Source organism: Palaemon carinicauda, chromosome 11 (assembly GCF_036898095.1).
Source record: "Palaemon carinicauda isolate YSFRI2023 chromosome 11, ASM3689809v2, whole genome shotgun sequence".
NCBI lineage: Eukaryota > Metazoa > Arthropoda > Malacostraca > Decapoda > Palaemonidae > Palaemon > Palaemon carinicauda.
The window spans coordinates 103,895,686-103,918,326 of NC_090735.1; the positions used below are offsets into that span (position 1 = coordinate 103,895,686).

The window sequence follows — 22,641 nt, forward strand, 5'->3', positions numbered from 1 at the left end:
AAGTTTCAGAAACGCTTCGCCCTGAAAAGCGTTTCCCTGCATGGGGAGTCTGCTTCCGCTGACACTGCCGCTGCTGAAACTTACGTGAACCAGACTTTCAAGAACATTATCGCTGAAGGTGGATACAAGCCGGAACAAGTGTTTAATATGGATGAAACCGGCTTGTTTTGGAAGAGAATGCCGTCGCGAACTTTCCTGTTCAAAGAGGAAGCCAAAGCCTCTGGCTTTAAGGCATTCAAGGATCGCGTTACCCTCGTGATGTGTGGCAATGCTGCTGGATTTTTGTTAAAGCCGGGGCTTATTTATAAGTCGAAAAATCCTCGCGCTTTGAAAAACAAAAATAAGAATCTCCTTCCCGTGTACTGGATGCATAATCAAAAAGCATGGATTACGAAGATGCTGACCTCCAACTGGTTCCACCAGTGTTTCATCCCGCAAGTCCATGAATATCTCTTAGAGAAGGGCTTGCCATTCAAGATCCTTCTCCTTATGGATAACGCTGGTGGACACGCAACTGACCTGTCGCGTGAGGGCGTTCAGGTTGAGTTCCTGCCACCCAACACCACGTCATTAATTCAACCAATGGACCAGGGGGTTATCAGGGCGTTCAAGGCCCTCTACACGAAGAATACCTTGGCGGACCTCGTTGCGTGTGTGGATGCTGCCCAAGATGACGAGGATGAAGACTTCAACTTGAAGGCGTACTGGCGGCAGTACACCATAGCCACGTGCCTGCAGAATATTCAAAAGGCACTTCAAGAGATGAAACCTGCAACCGTAAATGCGAGCTGGAAGAAGCTGTGGCCCGATATTGTTTACGACGACAAGGGATTTACTCCGTCGGAAATCCAACACTCTGCAATACGGAAATCTGTGCAGTTGGCTGCCATAATTGGGGGTGACGGGTTTGGCGACATGACGACTGAAGACGTCGACGAGTTGTTGGACTGCCATTCCCAGCCCCTAACTGACGCAGACCTCGAAGACCTGACGAAATCGGCAAGTGAGGAAGAGAGTGAGGGTACCCAGGAAGAGACCCAAGAAAATGTCGAAGAAACGGGCTTAACATTAGAACGGCTCGCCAAGTTCTGCAACCATATGAAGGAGGCGAAAGAAATGTTGCAAGAGTGGGACGAGGATATGGTTCGCTCGATGCAATTCTGCAACAAGGTTGATGACATCACGACTCCCTACAGGATGCTCTTGGATCGAAAAAAGAAGCAGCGGCAACAACTTCCGATCACAATGTTTTTTCAGCCTCGCAAAAAAGAGCCAGTTCCTCCTGCTAGTACGCCTTCGGAAGAAATTGAAGAAGTTGAAGAGGTGTCCCAGGAAAAGACACCTCCGTCTGAAGAGACGTAAAATTACTATCATTGACTGCACAGTAGAACACATCATCAGCTTCATCATCATCATTTCTACTGTGCAGCAAATTCATCGCCATCGTCATTCAAGTTTTTCTTGAACTTCTTTCGTGGTGAGTACAGTAACAATCTTTATTTTTTACTTTAACCTGTTTTATAGTTTAGTAATGTACGTACTGTATGCATTAAGTTAAGGGAAGGTTTTAAAAGTCTACATGTTGTAACCTATCATATTTTTTTTGTTTAAAATTTACATTTACGTACGTAAAACAAACACACACACACACACACACACACTCTCTCTCTCTCTCTCTCTCTCTCTCTCTCTCTCTCTCTCTCTCTCTCTCTCTCTCTCAAATTGTTTTCCTGCTTTGCTACGTACAAGTACTGTATAATTTATATTTGTAAGGTAACATATTTTGTAAATGCTTTTACTGTAAATACTGTATGTACTGTATCATTATTTATCACTATCATCATGCGCGTTAAATGCCTTGTTTGTTCTGAGCGTTTTTGTTTACTGAGCGTACACGCCGTCGTTTCAGGCGGCGTCATAAAGAAAAAGATTTCATTTGGAAGTCCTAAGAAAAATACGTAAACTAAAACATTGGTAATAAAAAAATCAACATACAGTACTGTATAATCAATATAATCGATGCAAAAACTAACCATACGTACATATATGTGTACACTAAATGAGTTTGTTTCTTCATTATGATCAGAGATGAACGTAAACAAAACATTGGTTGCCATTTTTTATCGTGCTTTTTAGGTGTTTAGGAAACACATGATATAAAATTGCCTTTAATATTTGTGCCTGTTTTAGTTTAGGGTGCTGTAGTACATGCATTAAGTGTTCTGTACATTAAAGGGTGGTTTGTTAACAGTACTACGTACAAGGGAAGGTTTTAAAAGTCCGAATATACATGTTAAATAAATAGGTAAATATGCTGTCACTACTTCGCGGATTTTCACCTATCGCGCCCGCGTCTGGAACCTATCTACCGCGATAAACGAGGGTTCACTGTATATTTTGTGCATGCATGTGTGTTTCACATACCCATTGAGATACTACCGATAGTGTGTTATTGGGTCCTTTGACTGACCAGAGTGTACTACATTGGATCCTTCTCTTTGGTTACAGTTCATTTTCTCTTTGCCTACATATACACCGACTAGTCTGGCCTATTCTTAATAGATTATCCTCGGTCCTCATACACCTGTCAACACTGAGATTACCAAACACTTCTTCTTCACCCAAGGGGTTAACTACTGCACAGTATTTGTTCAGTGGCTACTCTCCTCTTGGTAAGGGTAAAAGACTTTTTAGCCATGGTAAGCAGCTCTTCTAGGAGAAGGACACTCCAAAAGCAAACCATTGTTCTCTAGTCTTGGGTAGTGCCATAGCCTCTGTATCATGGTCTTCCACTGTCTTGGGTTAGAGTTCTCTTGCTTGAGGGCACACTATTCTATGTAATTTCTCTTCCTCTTGTTTTGTTAAAAGTTTTTATAGTTTATATAGGAAATATTTATTTCAATGTTATTTCAGTTCTTAAAATATTTTATTTTTCCATGTTTCCTTTCCTCATTGGGCTATTTTCCCTGTTGGGGCCTCTGGGTTTATAGCATCTTGCGTTTCCAACTAGGGTTGTAGCTTAGCAAGTAATAATAATAATAATACTATTATAGTTACCCTTACTATAGAGAGAGATACATTTTCTATTGTGTAAATTACCAGTTTTCTTCCTATTTTTAATGGGCGACTTTTATTCTCGGTCTGTCTGGCAAATCTCTCTTTCTTATGAGGAAATATTTTCGCAATGCGAGTCATAAAAATCTTCGCATTTCGTTTCACAACTTGAAAATTTTTTAAGCAGATTCTTTCGTGAAGAGAGGTATGACTCCAGTTTGGTATAGAGAGAGAAAGAGGAGCACGCCGCAGAAGAGGTGGTCCCCCCATTTCTCAACGGGTTTCTAGAATGTACAAGAACACGTCTTGCTAAATCGACCACAGTCCAATATTGGAGTGGTTTTTTCATAATGTGCTATGATCCTCATTATCAAGAACCCACCCAAATATGTAAAAGCTATTGCTGCATTAAAAAACAAACTGACTCCCAACAAAAATTATTCACATTACTTGAGGGGATCAAAACCTAAGAAAATATTACATTAGTACTAAAAATGTTATTTTTATAATAAAATAAATTTTTGAATATACTTACCCGGTGATTATATAAGCTGCAACTCTGTTGCTCGACAGAAAACTCTACGTTAAAAATCCGCCAGCGATCGCTATGCAGGTAGGGGGTGTACTTCAACAGCGCCATCTGTCGTGCAGGTACTCAGTACTCAATGTAAACAAAGAACTCAATTTTCTCCTCGGTCCACTGCGTCTCTATTGGGGAGGAAGGGAGGGTCCTTTAATATATAATCACCGGGTAAGTATATTCAAAAATTTATTTTATTATAAAAATAAAATTTTTCAATATTTAACTTAGCCGGTGATTATATAAGCTGATTCACACCCAGGGGGGTGGGTAGAGACCAGCAATAAATGTTTACATTATTATGAGCTAAGGATTTTTTATTTCATTTTAGCAGTTATCAAAATAAACTTAAAATAAATAAGTACCTGGTAAGGAAGTCGACTTGAACAATTACTCTGCCTTTTTAAGTACGTCTTCCTTACGGAGCCTCGCGATCCTCTTAGGATGCTGAGCGACCCCTAGGAGCTGAAGTATCAAGGGTTGCAACCCATACAACAGGACCTCATCAAAACCTCTAATCTAGGCGCTTCTCAAGAAATGACTTTGACCACCCGCCAAATCAAGTAGGATGCGAAAGGCTTCTTAGCCTTCCGGACAACCCAAAAACAATAATAAAACATTTCAAGAGAAAGATTAAAAAGGTTATGGAATTAGGGAATTGTAGTGGTTAAGCCCTCACCCACTACTGCACTCGTTGCTACGAATGGTCCCAGAGTGTAGCAGTTCTCGTAAAGAGACTGGACATTCTTAAGATAAAAAGACGCGAACACTGACTTGCTTTTCCAATAGGTTGCGTCGATTATACTTTGCAGAGATCTATTTTGTTTAAAGGCCACGGAAGTTGCGACAGCTCTAACTTCGTGTGTCCTTACCTTCAGCAAAGCTTGGTCTTCCTCATTCAGATGGGAATGAGCTTCTCGTATTAACAGTCTGATAAAATAGGATAAAGCATTCTTTGACATAGGCAAAGATGGTTTCTTAACTGAACACCATAAAGCTTCAGACGGGCCTCGTAAAGGTTTAGTTCGTTTTAAATAGAACTTAAGAGCTCTTACAGGGCATAAGACTCTTTCTAGTTCATTTCCAACCATACGATAAGTTTGGAATATCGAACGATATTGGCCAAGGCCGAGAAGGCAGCTCGTTTTTGGCTAGAAAACCAAGTTGTAGAACATGTAGCCGTTTCGGATGAGAATCCGATGTTCTTGCTGAAGGCTTGAATCTCACTGACTCTTTTAGCTGTGGCTAAGCATACCAGGAAAAGTGGCTTTAAGGTGAGATCTTTCAGGGAGGCTGATTGTAGCGGTTCGAACCTGTCTGACATAAGGAATCTTAGTACCACGTCTAAATTCCAACCAGGTGTAACCAAACGACGCTCCTTCGTGGTCTCAAAAGACTTAAGGAGGTCCTGTAGATCTTTATTGTTGGAAAGATCTAAGCCTCTGTGACAGAAGACTGATGCCAACATGCTTCTGTAACCCTTGATAGTGGGAGCTGAAAGAGATCGTTCTTTCCTCAGATATAAGAGGAAGTCAGCTATTTGAGTTACAGAGGTACTGGTCGAGGATACGGATACAGACTTGCACCAGTTTCGGAAGATTTCCCACTTCGATTGGTATACTCTAAGGGTGGATGTTCTCCTTGTTCTAGCAATCGCTCTGGCTGCCTCCTTCGAAAAGCCTCTAGCTCTCGAGAGTCTTTCGATAGTCTGAAGGCAGTCAGACGAAGAGCGTGGAGGCCTTGGTGTACCTTCTTTACGTGTGGCTGACGTAGAAGGTCCACCCTTAGGGGAAGTGTTCTGGGAACGTCTACTAGCCATCGAAGTACCTCGGTGAACCATTCTCTCGCGGGCCAGAGGGAAGCAACTAGCGTCAACCTTGTCCCTTCGTGAGAGGCGAACTTCTGCAGTACCTTGTTGACAATCTTGAACGGAGGGAATGCATATAGATCTAGATGTGACCAATCTAGGAGAAAGGCATCTATATGAACTGCTGCTGGGTCCGGGATTGGTGAGCAAAATATTGGGAGCCTCTTGGTCATCGAGGTTGCGAAGAGATCTATGGTTGGCTGGCCCCAGGTGGCCCAAAGTCTCTTGCATACATCCTTGTGGAGGGTCCATTCTGTTGGAATTATTTGTCCCTTCCGACTGAGACAATCTGCCATGACATTCAAGTTGCCTTGGATGAACCTCGTTACTAGTGATATGTCTAGACCTTTTGACCAGGTGAGGAGGTCCCTTGCGATCTCGTACAACGTCAGAGAGTAGGTCCCTCCTTGCTTGGAGATGTACGCCAAAGCCGTGGTGTTGTCCGAGTTCACCTCCACCACTTTGCCTTGAAGGAGAGACCTGAAGCTTTTCCAGGCCAGACGTACTGCCAGTAGCTCCTTGCAGTTGAAATGCATTGTCCTTTGACTCGAGTTCCATAATCCCGAACATTCCCGTCCGTCTAATGTCGCACCCCAGCCTACGTCCGATGCGTCCGAGAAGAGAACGTGGTTGGGAGTCTGAACAGTCAGGGGAAGACCCTCTCTTAGGTTGATATAGTCCTTTCACCAAGTCAGACAAGACTTTATCTTTTCGGAAACCGGGATCGAGACCGCTTCTAGCGTCTTGTCCTTTTTCCAGTGAAAAGCTAGATGGTATAGAAGAGGACGGAGGTGTAGTCTTCCTAGTGACACAAATTGATCCACGGATGAAAGCGTCCCTACCTGACTCATCCACAGCCTGACTGAGCAGCGTTCCTTCTTCAGCATCTTCTGGATGGATAGCAGGGCTGGGGGCTGATCGTCTTGTTCAGCAACGTCCTCATCAGAGGGTTCCTCATCCGAAACTGATGAGGAAACGGCAACGGAGTGGGCAACGTCTGACTCGCTGAATCCGGTCGCACTGGTGGATGCGTGACGGAGCCGGACGCAATATCATGGAACTGCTGCACAGTCTGTGAACTGTCAACAACCATGGGTGCGCGAGGAAGCACAGCGTCAACCCGAAACTGTCTAGACCGTCTGGGTTGTGCAGTCAACACCCTACCGGGTTGCTGAGGTTGACGCACTGCGTCACAACAAGTCACCTCTGCTGGTTGTTGAACGTCCTGAACGTCAACAACCACCTCCGAGCGTCGCTTAACGTCAACGTGCGGCTGGCAACCCACACTGGGTCGCATCGGTGGAGGAACCACCTCAACTGGCAGACGCGAGTAGGTTACCTCAGCGTCAACAGGGCGCACAACCGACCGGTTGGAAGGTTGTTGGCCAGAAGGTTCTTCTCCGCATTTAAGTCCTCTATCAAGGACGCAAGCTTGGACTGCATGTCTTGCAGCAAAGCCCATTTAGGGTCTACGGGAGCAGGTGTGGCAACAGACGGGGTTAGCGACTGAGGCGGAACCGTTTACCATCCCTGAAAGCCTTGTTATGCGTGACATAATAGTACAGCAAAACTTCAAAGGCTCGACAACAGCTGAGAAGTTGACCTGTAAACAACTTGGAGCGTCTCCTGGCTAGGCGCCAGGGAGAGTCTACCAGAATTGAGAAGTCTATCTGGGCAGAGGCATGAACTCCCAAGCCGAGAACTTCTCTCGTGTCATATCAGACTCTCGCTCTATAAACCAGTTTAAAAGAAGGGAAAGCAAAGGCTGTATCCCCCAAACTCCTCCTGGTGAAAAACCAGTCGCCTAGCCAACGTAACGCTCTCTAGGAGAGCGAGAGAGCACTAGCTTAAAAACAACGGCTTCGAAGTAGCTAGGCCTAGTGTAAGTTCTGACGTTTAGGCGAACGAGGAGCAGCAGTTACAAGATCCGGACGAAGATCCTTAAAAAAAATCATCATGATTTAATTAAAGTCCATAGGAGGCTAAGCAGCTTAAGGCTCCTCTCCATCTGACAGCGTCCTCAAGGGAATATCAGTAGGAGGGAGAACAGCAACTTCCTCATCTACAGGAACCTTGTCCGATAAAAGCTGAGTCTCTCACTGGTGCATTAGTAGCGGACCAGAACGCAACGTCATGTAACTGCTTGACAGTCTGTGAACTGTCAACAACTGAACTGTCAACCACAACAGGTGCGTGAGGACGTACAGCGTCCACTCGAGACTGCTTTGACTGCCTAGACTGAGCAGTCAAAACAACTCTAGAATGCGGAGGTTGACGCACAGCGTCAAAACAAGTCAACTCCGATTGTTAGTGAACGTCTAGAACGTCAACAGGAGCATCAGCCAGTGGCCTAACGTCCAAATACGGCTGAAAAACCACACGAGACCGCATCGAGTGTGGTTCTAAACAACCTGACTGACGTGACTAAGCTACGCCAACGTCAACAGTAAGCACAAAGGAACGTTAGGTTGGCTGAAAGCCAGGATATCGATGAGATAAACGGCTAGACTCAACGGACTAATCGACAGAAGAGTCTTCCATAAGGGAGGCAAGCATATACTGCATGTTTTGCTATACAACCCCTTAAGGATCAACGGAAATGGTTGTGGTAATAGACGAGGGTAACGTCTGTGACCGCAACACTTTGCCTACAAAAAAAGACTTTCGGAGTCTGTGTTACGCTTTTGTTAGGCGGCGAGCAGTTATCCGATGACTGCATAGGGTCAGAGCTGTCCTAATGGCTGTAACCAGGACGCTGGACCTGTCCTGAAAGGACTGACTTTCGCTTAAGGGCTTCGAAACCTTGTGACAGGTTTCTTATGCGAAAAGCCTACGGATGGCGAGGAGAAACAACGTCTCTCTCGTCTTATGGTAGGGGAGATCTTGGTAAGAAACACCCGATACCATAGAGGGAAAACGTCTGTTCGTTGGTCAAGGCCTCTCGAACCCATAAGTCTTTTGACATTACTTCTCCCCTGGGCTTGGGAGCTTGCAAGAGGTCCCGGACTAGGTGAACGACAGGCACGAAGACGAACCCTCGGACGCAACACTGTAACACTTTGCGCCTCGGACGCAACACTGTAACACTTTGCGCATATCACTTTATCACTTCGATTTTCTGTTTTGCACTTATTTCTACCTGAAACACGCAATTCTACCCTTCATTAAAAGGTAGTAATTGCGAAATTAGTCGTATAATGCAAGCTCATAATACCAGCAAAAAACAGAAAACATATTTTAAGATAAAAAGAAAAATCAGTGGCTGGGAAAGAGACTAAACACTAGTTCATATAACTACGTTTTCAATCTCTCACCGCACATAGCCTGGGGACGAGAATAAAAACCTAAAAACGTTTTATCCTTCCTCCCCGTACAGAGACTAGGGACGAGAGTAACACGAGAACAACGTTACCCGCTTGAACGGAACGTTTTCTCTCCTCTCTCTCCCTCCGTCTCTATCATTCTCTCTCTTTCTCTCTTGATTTCGCACCTAAGAGAAGAGCCCAATTATATATCGTCAAAAAAACATGTTATTTGACTAAAGGAAAAAACTGAAAGGTTTTTCAAATAAAAAGTTCCTTTAAATTAGAATTTAAAACATTTAAGCTAAGAAAGAATGAACAAAACGTCAGAATCGATTTACTCTTACTGCAAAGTGAAACCGTGATACACTCTCTCTCTATCGTAACGATAGAGCGCATGTTGAACGTCCTGAACGTCAACAACTGCGTAGCATAAAAAACTAAACGTTAGTTCATCTTTGAAAACAGTACGAAGACTATCAAAGAAAATCTTTCATAAAATATTACATTCAAAAAGTTTTAAATCCTTTAAAAGCTAAAGACGATATAAAGGGCTCAATGTTGATTAACTTCGGTTTCCAAGTTAGGACCGCCTACTCTAAGGAAAGGTCTATATAAACAAAGAATTAAAATTTATTTTATATGTTTATAAAAAATGGAAAGTTAATCGAAGAGGCCTAATAAAGGCAGAGAGATATAAAATATATAGAGGAAAATCTATAACGTGATAAGATAATTACTAAAAGCCTAAACACACTTCCGTCTAAGGGAAGGGTCGGCCATTTAAAAGTGGAAGAAAGTCCATACTCTCTTTGTCACCATAATTAAATCTATCCAAAACGAGTTCAAGTTTTGAGATGAAGATAAAACACCTGCATAGCGAAAGCTCAAAACTAGAATAGTGTACTTCACCAATAGTTGTGAAAACAAATCCAGTTAGCAACAGCGAATTAGTAGGTCTTGCCGGTAGCCCGACAGAGAGAAAATTGAGTTCTTTGTTTACATTGAGTACTGAGTACCTGCACGACAGATGGCGCTGTTGAAGTACACCCCCTACCTGCATAGCGATCGCTGGCGGATTTTTAACGTAGAGTTTTCTGTCGAGCAACAGAGTTGCAGCTTATATAATCACCGGCTAAGTTAAATATTGAAAAACAAACATTTTAAATGTTCAGAGGACAATTATATTTTGCATGTGTAGCTCATAGTCTTCATTAAATAGCCTTTTCCCCTTATTTTAAGCGGTGAGCTACTTTATTCAAGACTTCTATTTCTAAATGTGGTACAGGTATGCATTATAACTTATAAAATACAAGCACATTCTTTTTGAAGCACAACTTTATAATTCATATATAGTATTGCTGTTCATATATTAAAATGAAATTCAGTTCCTTACTTTTTTCATATGCTATATACTGTACACTTGGGTACAATTTTATTCAATGTAATATACACACTTTCCATCAACTTGAAGACATCCTTTTACCAAAGAGGACAAAACTATCTCAACACACACTGATCTATTCTTCCATCAACTTAAAACCATTTCTGTGTACCACCACATTTCTCATCCTGATCCACACTTCACTACAATAACAGAGATGGCTCAACAATTCCATCATACATATCAAACTAAAATTCCATAGATAAATTCTCTTATTTCTTTCCACAAACATTACTATAGAACTAGCTTTACTTATTTTTGGAGTCATCTCTACCAACATCAGTTGCTACTAACAATGTTATATGCAATACCAAACACCTACATGAATCAAATATATCCATACTTCCCTACATTCAACGCACAATCTTCCTCTGGTTCACATTTACTTACAAACTCTTAATAATTCTGCAATTAATATTTACTTCTACTAATCAGTACTGTATTACCTGCAAATATTAACCATTCCTCAGCCCATTCTTAACCTCTCTTCCTATCCTACAATTTTGCACTTACAGCAGACACCTTGTCTCTGATGACTTGCATCAACCCAGAAGGGTCCAGGAGAGCCAAATTTGATACCAAAAGACAATGTTATATAAAATTACATTAACTTTTATATGGGCCATTATCCTTCATTGCTCTGGTAATCAGCCATCATAAGGCGAGTGCATGGGATATTTGAAAATTCTGATCCCTTAAAGTACTGTAATTCCCGTGTCGCAAGATGCACCTTTTATTTTCACGAAAAATGACCCCCAAAATCACCCAGCGTCTTAACACTTAGGAAAAAGTTGTATAGGGGAGTTTGACACCCCTCAAACACCCAACTATTGACATACAAGCACTCAAACTCACAAGATAGAATATAAACCTACAATTATCATTCATATGTAATAAATCCATTTATTTTTATATTGCACTTCAGTTAATGAAGTACAGTAGCAAATTAATACTATTTTTTTCATTTTTGGTAATCAGCTAATGACTTGCTAACCCCCTTCTACAAGCAAGCATGCCAACTAATGGTCTCATAGCAGACGATGCTATGACATATTAGTAGTTTATGCAGTATATATCTATTTTCTCATATTTTGTTGATATTTTGTGATGAAGCGATATATTTATAATGCCTTTGTTGCCTGAGTTCCAAAATAATACAAACAGACAGTTGCTGAATACAACTTCAGAAAAAACTTCTCTTCTAATTGAGTGCAGTATTACCAAGTTAGCAGAAAAGTAACTAGACCTAGAATCACACAAACAGTAGTAAAGTATTCCACCTAAAAGAATTTCTAGATTTCTTTAATCAATAATTACATTTTGTGTGAAAATTTATAGGCTATATTAGGAATTTTGGAAATATTACAAGAATTTTACCTCTTTAACAAAATTTTATGAACCTTTGGCAACGCTGCTTTCATGTAAACAGCACTTGAAACACCAAACACTATGACTAAACGTGTAGTTGTTTCCACGACTGGTTTAATGGTTTCTTATATGAATACGTAATAAAACTGGGATAATCGGCATATAGCTAATTAATATTAACTTGAACATTTCATAATTCACCCAAAATAAGAAAAGTTACTGTGCCAGACAATAATCACGGCAGAGTCGCTGACTAGGGATTTCTGCTAAGAAGTATTTATAATCCTCATTTTTTTTTTTCTAAAACCGCCTTGCTAATTTAAGGGTGCTTCTTACCACTTGTAGCGTCTTATGACATGGGAAATACGGTAAATTAAAACTTTACCTTCCTACATTGGTTGTTAAAAATGCTAGCAAATGGTTTATCTTAAAATATTAGTCTAATATTTGGTTAAAATATACTGTACATCCTCCAGGACATTACAGGAATACTCTTGTGTGTTATGAAATTCATCTATGAGACTACTTATACATTATTATAAAACTCATTTGATTAATACTTATAACAATATTTAGTGAACCGACACTAAATTTTATATTCAATAATAGTACATTATACAGCAAAACTGGTGATACCTGAATTCAGTGATTTTCGTTCGAAAGTCACTAACAACTCACTTTCTTCACATTTCTGATGAGACTATGTTCCCGGGACAAAGCATTTTGAAACTTCGCTCATTAAGATATACAGTTCATCAAGTATGATTTTAAAGAATTTAAGATATATTTTTTATCAATTATCAGCTACACCATTAAGAAAAATTAACCCAATAATCTTTAATTTTGATGAAAATAAAAAAAAAAAATACTTAATCAGTTTAACTTTTAGCCACCAAAGTTATGCATTTAACGTAAAGAACGTATCGGATATGTAGTTGTGGGCGGGGTCTACCTGGACATCACCTGGCACTCTGGCAGTCTCACAAGTAAGTCATCTGTCAAATAAGGCTACAGCTATCCAACAGCTACCAGGTAACTGTAACTCTAGTTAAGCTTATTTCCCCAGATTCTCTTTAAAAAAAATAAATATAACCATCGTCGTAACATCAACAAAACAACTGTTTATACATGGTTAAACGATACAATGAAGAAAAATTGAAAAGCCATTCTAGGAGGTGAGAGACCCCGCTGCTGCACAACCGCAGAAGAGCCGAAGAGTTATATAGCCAATAGCATAGGTCTAGACTCGAGGGCCATCCTATCATCATCATCACCATTATTATTATTATTATTACAGTATAATTTAAGATATGTTGTTATTGTCTTTCTGTAGAATCTGCACATAACATGTGTGGTTGAATGTGTGACCTGATTATAGACTTCCGTTCGTAAAGTAAAGGTAAAATTAATTGTACTGTATTTCTAACAGCGAAGACAACCCACCACCTCACTTATTCATTTAATTTTTTATTTATCAATTTTTCCTCAAACTGAAAAAAACCCCATTGGGAGATAAAATTAAAGAGGCATTGACTATAGTCTAAACTATGACTTATAATAACTTATTGCAAGTTTTGAAATCATGATCATAACTAACGTTTGTCTCATACACAAAATGACATCAGCAAAAAATAAGTGATAACTTTGAAATCATACCCCAAATGCATTAATTCTTATCCTTAGACTATAGCACTCTGCTTAAACTGTTCTCCATCTAGACGCCCTTTTTCCCAGTTTGAATCCTTCTATCCAGACAGACAGCTCAAAGACTAGTTTCACCGACTCGCCGAGTCACGTTGACAAAGGAATTCGTGCTATAGTAACATTTAATTTTTGTTCTGAAGTATCTTTTAAGCATATTTTTTTTTTACGATCTAACATTATTCAATAATGAAATTAGATAACAAGCGACAAACGTTGTCTTATACATACAGGTTTACAAAGTGAAATAAACTATTTAATACTTAGAGGCAACTTAATCCTTCTACCCCCAAAGGACGTACTGGTACGTCCTTGCAAAAATATGCTATAACCATTTTTTTTTTTCATATTTTTGATAATTTTTTGAGAAAATTCAGGCATTTTCCAAGAGAATGAGACCAACCTGACACCTCTCTGACAAAAATTAAGGCTGTTAGAGCAATTTAAAAAAATATACTGCAAAATGTGCTGGGGAAAAAATAACCCCCTGGGGGTTAAGGGTTGGAAATTTCCAAATAGCCTGGGGGTAAAAGGGTTAAGAACAATCCTTGTCTGAAGCAAAAATAAAAAAGTATCACCAGTTTTGCTGCATACTGTCCCAACAATTTCCAAACCAATTTCAAGTTTTTACTACCTAATAATTAGCATAAATCGAGCTTCAACCAACAATTATTACTAATTACAACTAATGCAGGTTTTAATAGGAAAAGCATATTACGGGTTCATAAAAAGGTAAATCAATTGTTCAATGACCTCTACTCAACAGTAATTAAATGGGGTTCAATGATTCAATAAAATCACTTGGCAAAATTTTTTTTAAACTTTAGGAAACCTAAAAAAGAATTTAAATACCATTATGCACATAAATAAACAGACTGTATAGCATAAATAAACAGACTGTATAGCATAAAAAACACCTAACAGAAAGCTAAACTTGATACGTTTAAAAAAAAATTTCTAAAACAAAGAACGTCAAAGCCAAGCAATAAAAGAAGAAAAAATTGAAAACTATTCTTTATTTTCCAAATCTACCAATACCAACGAATACTGAGAGCAGAGCTCAAACCCATTAAGTGATCATACCCTAATAGCAACTTCATCTGGAAAACAATAAGCAATCTCAAGACTAAGTCTCAAAAATTACTAATGTATTACCAATAAAGCTCTCTGCATCACTAAAGTCTTCATAATCCTCCTCATCGTCCTCATCAACATGCAGCTTTTCAAATACAGAAGATGAGAAAAAGTATATAAAAAAAGGAAATTTACAATTCATACATCACACCATCATTCCAGATGAGAAATTTAATCTAACACAAAATTTTAAGCACCCTCTAAAAATACTGAGCAATCAAAGTTAGTCCTCTTACAGCATTATTTATGTTTCCTATAACAATTTCTATTGTATGTACTGTATGGTTGTGTCAGCTGGTAGAAAACAGACTATTACACTCATAGTTATTAGTCCAGTACTTTGTAGCACTGGTTACCAGACAGGAAAGAGCAGACCTATAAAAAGGTTGAGTAATTGTTATCCAACTCTGCTAAAAATGTAACCCTTTGAAATTCTGATGACATCATTTGCAGCCATGCAATTGCTGACACTTGAAATTTATGGGAAAGCAAATATGGATCTACAGAAATTTTTCTACATCATAAAATAAAAAAGCTAAAGTAATTTGTATTTTTCCAAATAATACATACCTTAAGCTTTTTACTAGGGATATACATTGGGCAAAACTGGAAGACTAGCCATAAGACTTTTAGCGAGGTATAACTACCCCACCACTAGTTAGCAGGGGGTAGGAGGTAGTACCAGCTACCCGATTTACAATCACAACAGTGTTGTCTCATCACTTTTGATTGCAGGCAAGACTTGCAGGGGGATATGTGATGGCGGGCCAAATTTGTAAAGAGCTCAATTTTGTAGTTAGGAAAAATACAAATTCCTTTAAATTTGTCATTTGTTCCTAAACTAAATAAAAACACTCTTGCTCTTTATTAGGGATGATTCACCCTTTAGGTGGGTGGAAGTCCTAACCAACTAGCTGGTTTATAACTGGGGTTTTTCCCGTATGTGCTCTTCACATATTAGGGACAAAACCTTGACATCTCACTAAACTCTACATGCAATAGCATGCTTTAGCAACCTGAGAAATCTGTATAATTGTGTGATACCAGCAGTGTGACTAATCTAGGTAAGAATTCACAGAAATATAAGAATCTTTAAATAACCATTTTAGTTACCCAATACCATCTCAAGTAATAACTTTGAAATTGTACCCCAAATGCATTAATTCTTATCATTAGACTATAGCGCTATGCTTAAACAGTTCTCCATCTACATGACCTCTTTCCCAGTTTGAATCCTTCTATCCAGACAGACAGCTCAAAGACTAGTCTCACTGACTCGCCGAGTCACGTTGACAAAGGATGCAACTAGTATTATTTCTATACCAGGTTACACAAGGGAAATAGTTTTACCTGCAGACAGGGAAGGCCAGCTTGCAGAGAACCATAGGTGCTGTTCCCCAAGAGAGGGGTACATGGAAGAAAGAAAGAGCCAATCATTCTTAACCATTCATCCCAGACTTAATCCCACGTAACTCCTGCCCTAACACATCTGGTATTTGTCCATCACAGAGCCCGAGGTATCTAAACTACTTATTATGCAGCCACCACAGGGGCAATGGAGAATGTCTCCATGTTCCTGGGGATCACGTCTTGCAAATAGTCGTCTGACGCTTTCACACACCAGCTTGTAAGACTTGCATCAAGAGTAGTATTTCTTGAACACTAGGGATGTACTTATGCCCCTAGCATCATGAACTCTGGTCATATTGTCTGTAGAGAAGGTTCAGGATTCAATGCTCACTCTATGACCTCCTGAATCCAAGCAGAGATCATGTTCTTTGTGATCCTCCTCTTGACCTTCCCTGAATCTAAGACCCATTACTCCCGGGTTTTTGAGTCCTGGCGATAAACTCAGAGACAAAGCCGAGCATTACCTCAGCCCATCCCCTTGAATAGGAAATGTCATAGGAGTTTGCCGACTCTCTTGGTTAAAGCCAACGCAAGCAGGAAAACCATTTTCAAGCGAGGTGAAGATCTAATGCCTGGCGTAATGGTTTGTAAGGAGCGCCCTTCAGGGACTGAAGGGCGAACTACTTCCTATGGGGTGGTCTAACTTTCAACCGAGGGCAGGTAAGCTCAAAACTCTGTATCAGGAGAAAGAACTCTAACAAAGAGGAAATGTTAACTTCTTTCAGTCTGAAGGCGAGGCTTAAGCCCGAGCGGTAGCCTTTCCCCGCCCAGACCAAGGAGTTTTTTCTCTCAAAGATACTGTATATAAAGAACTTTGCTATTGTTGGAATACAAACAAACCACCTACTTGGCGAGAGTTAGGTAACAGAGACAGGACCAAAAAAGAAAAATAGCAAATGCTTGCTGCCCTAGGATGGAATAACTCTTAACCTAACATTACAACTCACTATCACTGCCTAGCCAGGATAATATAGTTTTTACCTGGCTTCTATCACAATATAGTTTTTACCTGGCTTCTATCACAGTATAGTTTTTCCTATCTAGTAATAATGTATAACACTTGCTGATGTTGTAGTATATACTGTATTACTGTAATATACTATCACTACAGCAAAGCTTAACTGTACCATAAGTGTTCCCAGTTTTCGTTTGAACGACTTCACTCGCTGCACATGGAACCTACATTTACAATAAACAACAATTGCTGTAATTCTGTATTGTACAAAATGTATACAGTACAATTTAAGGTTAACTAGGTGTACTGAATATATTTTATACAATGACCATTAAAAGATAATGATAAAAGTATTATTAGTTACATTAGAATCATTATGACAGCCACAATAACCTGCTGTTTTGCTTGTATTTCAATCACCATACTATTTTTTCTACTAACATACTAACATAGTAGTTTGGAAGGATTGATTTAAAACATATATGCCCACTATAATCATATACTGTAGTTGTGTATTTGAGTAAAATAAAAATAAGAATTAATTATCTTAACAGTAAAATCATTAGCTTTTGTTCAACTAGGATTGCTTAAATCAGTCAGTCAGTCACTATGCCGAGGGAAAAATATTTCCAAACGTTCTTTATCCGTATGAGTTGTGAAGAGAAGGCTGCAACCGGTGTTGGCCAAATAAATACTGTAACTATCTTGGCATTGCCTTCCTAAGCCTTATCATTTCCCTGTTAATTCCCTCTGAGATAACATGAACTAATAATTTCTATTCATACACACACATATATATATATATATATATATATATATATATATATATATATGTATATATATATATATATATATATATATATATATATATATATATATATATATATATATATGTATATATATATATGTATATATATATATATATATATATATATATATATGTATATATATATACAGTATATATATATATATATATATATATATATATATATATATACAGTATATATATATATATATATATATATATATATATACAGTATATATATATATATATATATATATATAGAGAGAGAGAGAGAGAGAGAGAGAGAGAGAGAGAGAGAGAGAGAGAGAGAGAGAGAGAGAGAGAATCTATCTATCTATCTATCTATATATATATATATATATATATATATATATATATATATATATATATATATACATATAATATAGATAGCACTTTTATAAAATACGTTTGTTCATTCATTCTCGTCGTGACACGGGTTCCATTGAACTATGAACTAGGTAATTATTTTCTTTATCTTTTTTTAGTGAACTAGGTAATTCAGTATATCTGTTGCTTGGAAATATAAAATACGCAGGTCATTCGACATGTCAAATATTCTATAGAATGCAATGAAATTATATAGTTAAAGTAGGTTACTTACATACTCACTGAAATAATCTAGTGGGATTTTAGATATTTTGAGATTGAATGATACGTAGGAACGGCTCTATATAACTTTCATGACATTGTTGACGCTTGGCAGATGGGCAGAGTTGGCGTCACTTGGAGGTGGGGGGGGGGGGGGGAGAGCGACACAGCTACGTTTCAGAAAAAGGTTCTTGTATGATTTTTCACGTAGGATGAATATACTAAAATAGCCTTCACATAATCAGGAATAAAGACTGGAATCCCAAGTGTCTCGGTTGTTAGTGGGGAGAGGTGACAGAACGACTTTACTATGCTGGTGGGGTGTTAGCGGGGTTTTGAGTAATACCTCAAGTAGGCACTGTTGCCATTGGCTAGAGAGTGGTGTGATTATGCAAGGTAACCAAGTCTTCATTGGTTAGCTGAAGAAAGAAAAAGTGGAGTTGGGGGCCAAAATGAAGGAGGGGAAGAATTTCTATAATGAGAAATCTTTAGGTATAACATAAGACCATGTTTTATAGAAGACAAAAAGATTAAGACTTCCATATGGTTTATATTTGTGTATTTATTCGTAAATGACATCAACAAACGTCCCAGTAATTATTACCAGGCATGTTATGACGTTTTTTATCGTCCAAGGAGATAGGTGGTTAATGGATGTAGTGTCCACACTATGAAGTGGTAAGGAAGGATTTAAAAAGCCAAAGGTAACTATAAGTGCTCTTATTTTGAATAGTTTAAATCACAAAGCACATTTAAGCACTCGAGTCCAGGTTCTTTCACGGTCAGCCTTGGCCTTGTTGACTGACAAACTCAAGCTTCAAAAAATTATTAATAATAAAAAACTATACAAAATTAGAACAAAAACAAAATCCCAAGGCAATAGTTCAAGTTTTAAGTCCAAACAGAAGATTAATAAAGGAACATAAGTGCATGAAGTGATTGTTTTTCTCGAGACAGGGTTAGCAAACCCTTACTTGATAACCACATTTGGCATTACATTAGCAGCTCTACCGGCTTAAAAAAGATTTACTATAATTTCTTTCCCCGCATCTGTCACATATAAAGAATTAAGCTTTGTATAAATGTATAATAAAAATATAATGTTTTAAATGGCAAGGGTGTGTGTTAGCATCAAGAGGATAAGATAAATTCCAAGATTCTTATAAAGCTACTAGGTGATACTCATTAATCAAGTTTTAAAAACTACATGCACAACTTAATTGCTGAAACTGAAAATTAGTAGCTTGTGAAAGAGACTTGTTAAAAATGAAAAAATAAACAATGAATTTGCAAATTTCCTAAATTTTATCAAATACTTTTTTATTTTGCATTTTCTTTCAAACGGAATCCATTTAAAGAGTATAGAAAATTAATAAAAAAGACTAAGTAACATGCAAAGCAAAAAATAAAAAACTGGGTTGAACTATCATGTAACTTACCAAGGAACTATCTGGCAATGAAGTTGGTGGGACTTGAGATAAAGGCTGCTGCGGTGGCTGCTGTTGCTGCTGCTGCTCCAGATGTTGCATATTCGATGGCTGTTGGGGACTGATGTTGCCTTCTGGTACAGGACCTGGGACCATAAATGAGGGAGGAGGGGGAGCTCCACCTGGCATTGACATAGGACCACCAGATATGGGAGGACCTCCATTCAATGGATTCAACAGGGGATTTGGCCCATTTAGAGGTTGCTTGGACGAATCTTTTTCAGTATTAACATATCTTGACTCTAGAAAGATAAATAATGGCTAGTCAACTTGAAAAAAAAAAAATTCCTGGATGGGAAAGAAACCAGTTTTTATGAATCAAGTCAAGCTTTTTCTACACTTAAGACTGAATCAACAGAAATTATACATTGCCAAAATATATTAGGTAAGCAATTATTGAGTTAGAAATTAAATATAAAATATTCTAATATTGGATATAAAAGAATTTTGTTTCTTACTTCTGGGTCCTGCTCTTGTTAAGAACATAGGTGGTGCTCCAGGGCCACCTAAACTAGATTTTGGAGGTGGTGGAGGGGGGTTGTTTACCTCCTCTTCACCATCTTTATTTTCCCATCTTTTCTTTTCTTCATTCCATACAATCTGAAAATAAAAAATGAATAACTTACCGGTGGCAAATATAGCAACTGTCACTAGGCAAAAGCTGCCCTCATACTCATGATAAAAATGAAAAAAACTACCTATAGGTAGTAAACCAAAAACTTGAAAGTTGATTATTTATATTACTAATTTATCAGAATTCAACATTACCTGATGGGGGTGGGACAAAGGATTGTCCTTAAAGACCAGGCACAAATTTTATCTAAATATTTGTCAAGACTTGGCAAACTCAGGTATGACATAATAAAAAAAAAAAATTCCAAGGGCAAGCCACGTGTGTACAGTTAGCCATATTATTGACGGATTCGATCTTTTCGGATTTGGTAATTCACAATACAAAAAACTGTACAGTATAACATATTAACCATCTGGTGATCCTATGACCCAATGACGCATGAAAATATTTATTGCCATAAGCGATACGATGATGTGAATTGGCAAGTCGTACATAACATTTTCGGCAGCAATTTGGCGTGAATACAAGCGTCACTCAAGGAAAATGAAACCCACACGAGAGGGAAAATGGTTGAGGGACATTTGGAGCCTAAAAGAAAACGTGTAGTAGCAGCGCATGCGTGGAAGGCCTACGCTGATCTCCAATGAGACCTATTTTCAATTTACACGTAGAAAAATTTTCAAAGCGGGTTTGTGCGTATTTATAACTGTAATACAGTATATGTCTCATACATTATTGGAAACATAATTCTCTGTACTTTTATATGGTATACAAAAAATAAACTTACTCTGTTTTCTATTGGCAAATTGCTCAATATTTTTCCAGCAGTAAATAAATAATAATAAAATAATATATATATATATATATATATATATATATATATATATATATATATATATATATACTGTATATATATATATACACACACACACACACACATGTATATATATGTATATATATATATATATATATATATATATACAGTAGGGTCCCGAATTATGCAAGAATTTGGTCGATTAATGACCTCGTGTAAATGGAAAATCGCGAATTTCGAAACACACAACTAACAGAAATAATTCCATTGCGGCCATGGCAACCAGCAATTTGCCTATTCAAATGTGTTTACTACCCATTTCCAATACTTTCTTTGTACTATACTGTATTTCTTTATATCAAATTGTTTTTGTAAATAAATAAAACATTTAATATACTTTAAAGTTCTAATAACTTGAAAAATGGTTAAAATTACAACCAGGATAGGTGTAAACACCATATATTTCCCGTTATAACACAACCCAAAATACAGACAAATTTTAATGTTTGTCATATCTATTGTATAATACAACTGGTGAATAGCAAAACCATCACTCTATAGACTAGCTTGTTGTATGATTGAAAATCCAGAATTATCAAAATAAAGGCGATTTTATATCATGTGTTTCCTAAACACGCTAAAAAGCACAATAGAAAACGACAACCAATGTTTTGTTTACGTTTATCTCTGATCACAACGAAGAAACAGACGCATTTATACATCTGTGTTTTTGAACTGTCAGCAATTTTACCAAGTATAGATTATATGTTGAATTTGTTATTACCAATGTTCTAATTATTTTTTATTAGAACTTTCAAATAAATGAAATGAATGCCATTTATGAAATGTTTTTCTTTATGATGCCGCCTGAAACGGAAACCTTCCATTTGTTTACGCTCCATCTTCGATCATAATAAACAAACGAATGCATTAAACACACATGATCTAAGTCATAACTAATGATATTACAAACATTTAGTAAACATTATGTTATTACAAATATTTTACTTACCGTATCCATATAAATTCCTAAATTCGTAGCAAAGCTGGAAATTTTTTTTTCCTTATGCGTTTAATCCACAATAGCAAACTGCCGCTAATGACAGAGTGATAACTTACGATAATTCTAAACTGTTACGAAAGATAATTGTCCTTTCCATATTCAAAATACTTTTCCTAACTTCAGTTATAAGTCAACTTGTACCCACCTCAATTATGGATCCATATGCAAAAAAGGTAAAAGAAGAAATTACTAGGCCTATTTTTAAAGTCACCGAACAATTAGGTTACCGCTATAACGTTCGATGAGAGAGAGAGAGAGAGAGAGAGAGAGAGAGAGAGAGAGAGAGAGAGAGAGAGAGAGATGGTTTTAAAGTACTAAACAATTAATATGATAGGTTATAACACATTGGTGTTCATGTAATATTAACTGTATAGATGGTTTGAATAAGTTAAGAAATGGTGTAAACAATTCTTTGTTATTGTATTCGCGCGGAAGCTAGACATCAGCTGATGTGATCACAGCCAAAAGTAAAAC

General features: G+C 37.9%; 1 protein-coding gene across 8 annotated transcripts in view; it reads right to left on the reverse strand.

Moving 5' to 3' along the window:
- LOC137650111 (protein transport protein Sec16A-like) overlaps positions 1 to 22,641 on the reverse strand; it is a 248,621-nt gene that overhangs the window by 39,107 nt on the left and 186,873 nt on the right. For 7 of the 8 annotated variants that reach the window (XM_068383237.1, XM_068383234.1, XM_068383233.1 and 4 more), the window contains 2 exons: positions 20,175 to 20,316; positions 19,669 to 19,958 (listed from right to left, as the gene is read on the reverse strand). In XM_068383237.1, coding sequence (XP_068239338.1) covers positions 19,669 to 19,958; positions 20,175 to 20,316 — 432 coding nt within the window. Of the gene's footprint in view, positions 1 to 14,471; positions 14,536 to 19,668; positions 19,959 to 20,174; positions 20,317 to 22,641 lie in introns of all 8 variants that reach the window. The other variant, XM_068383236.1, reaches the window with a different exon arrangement.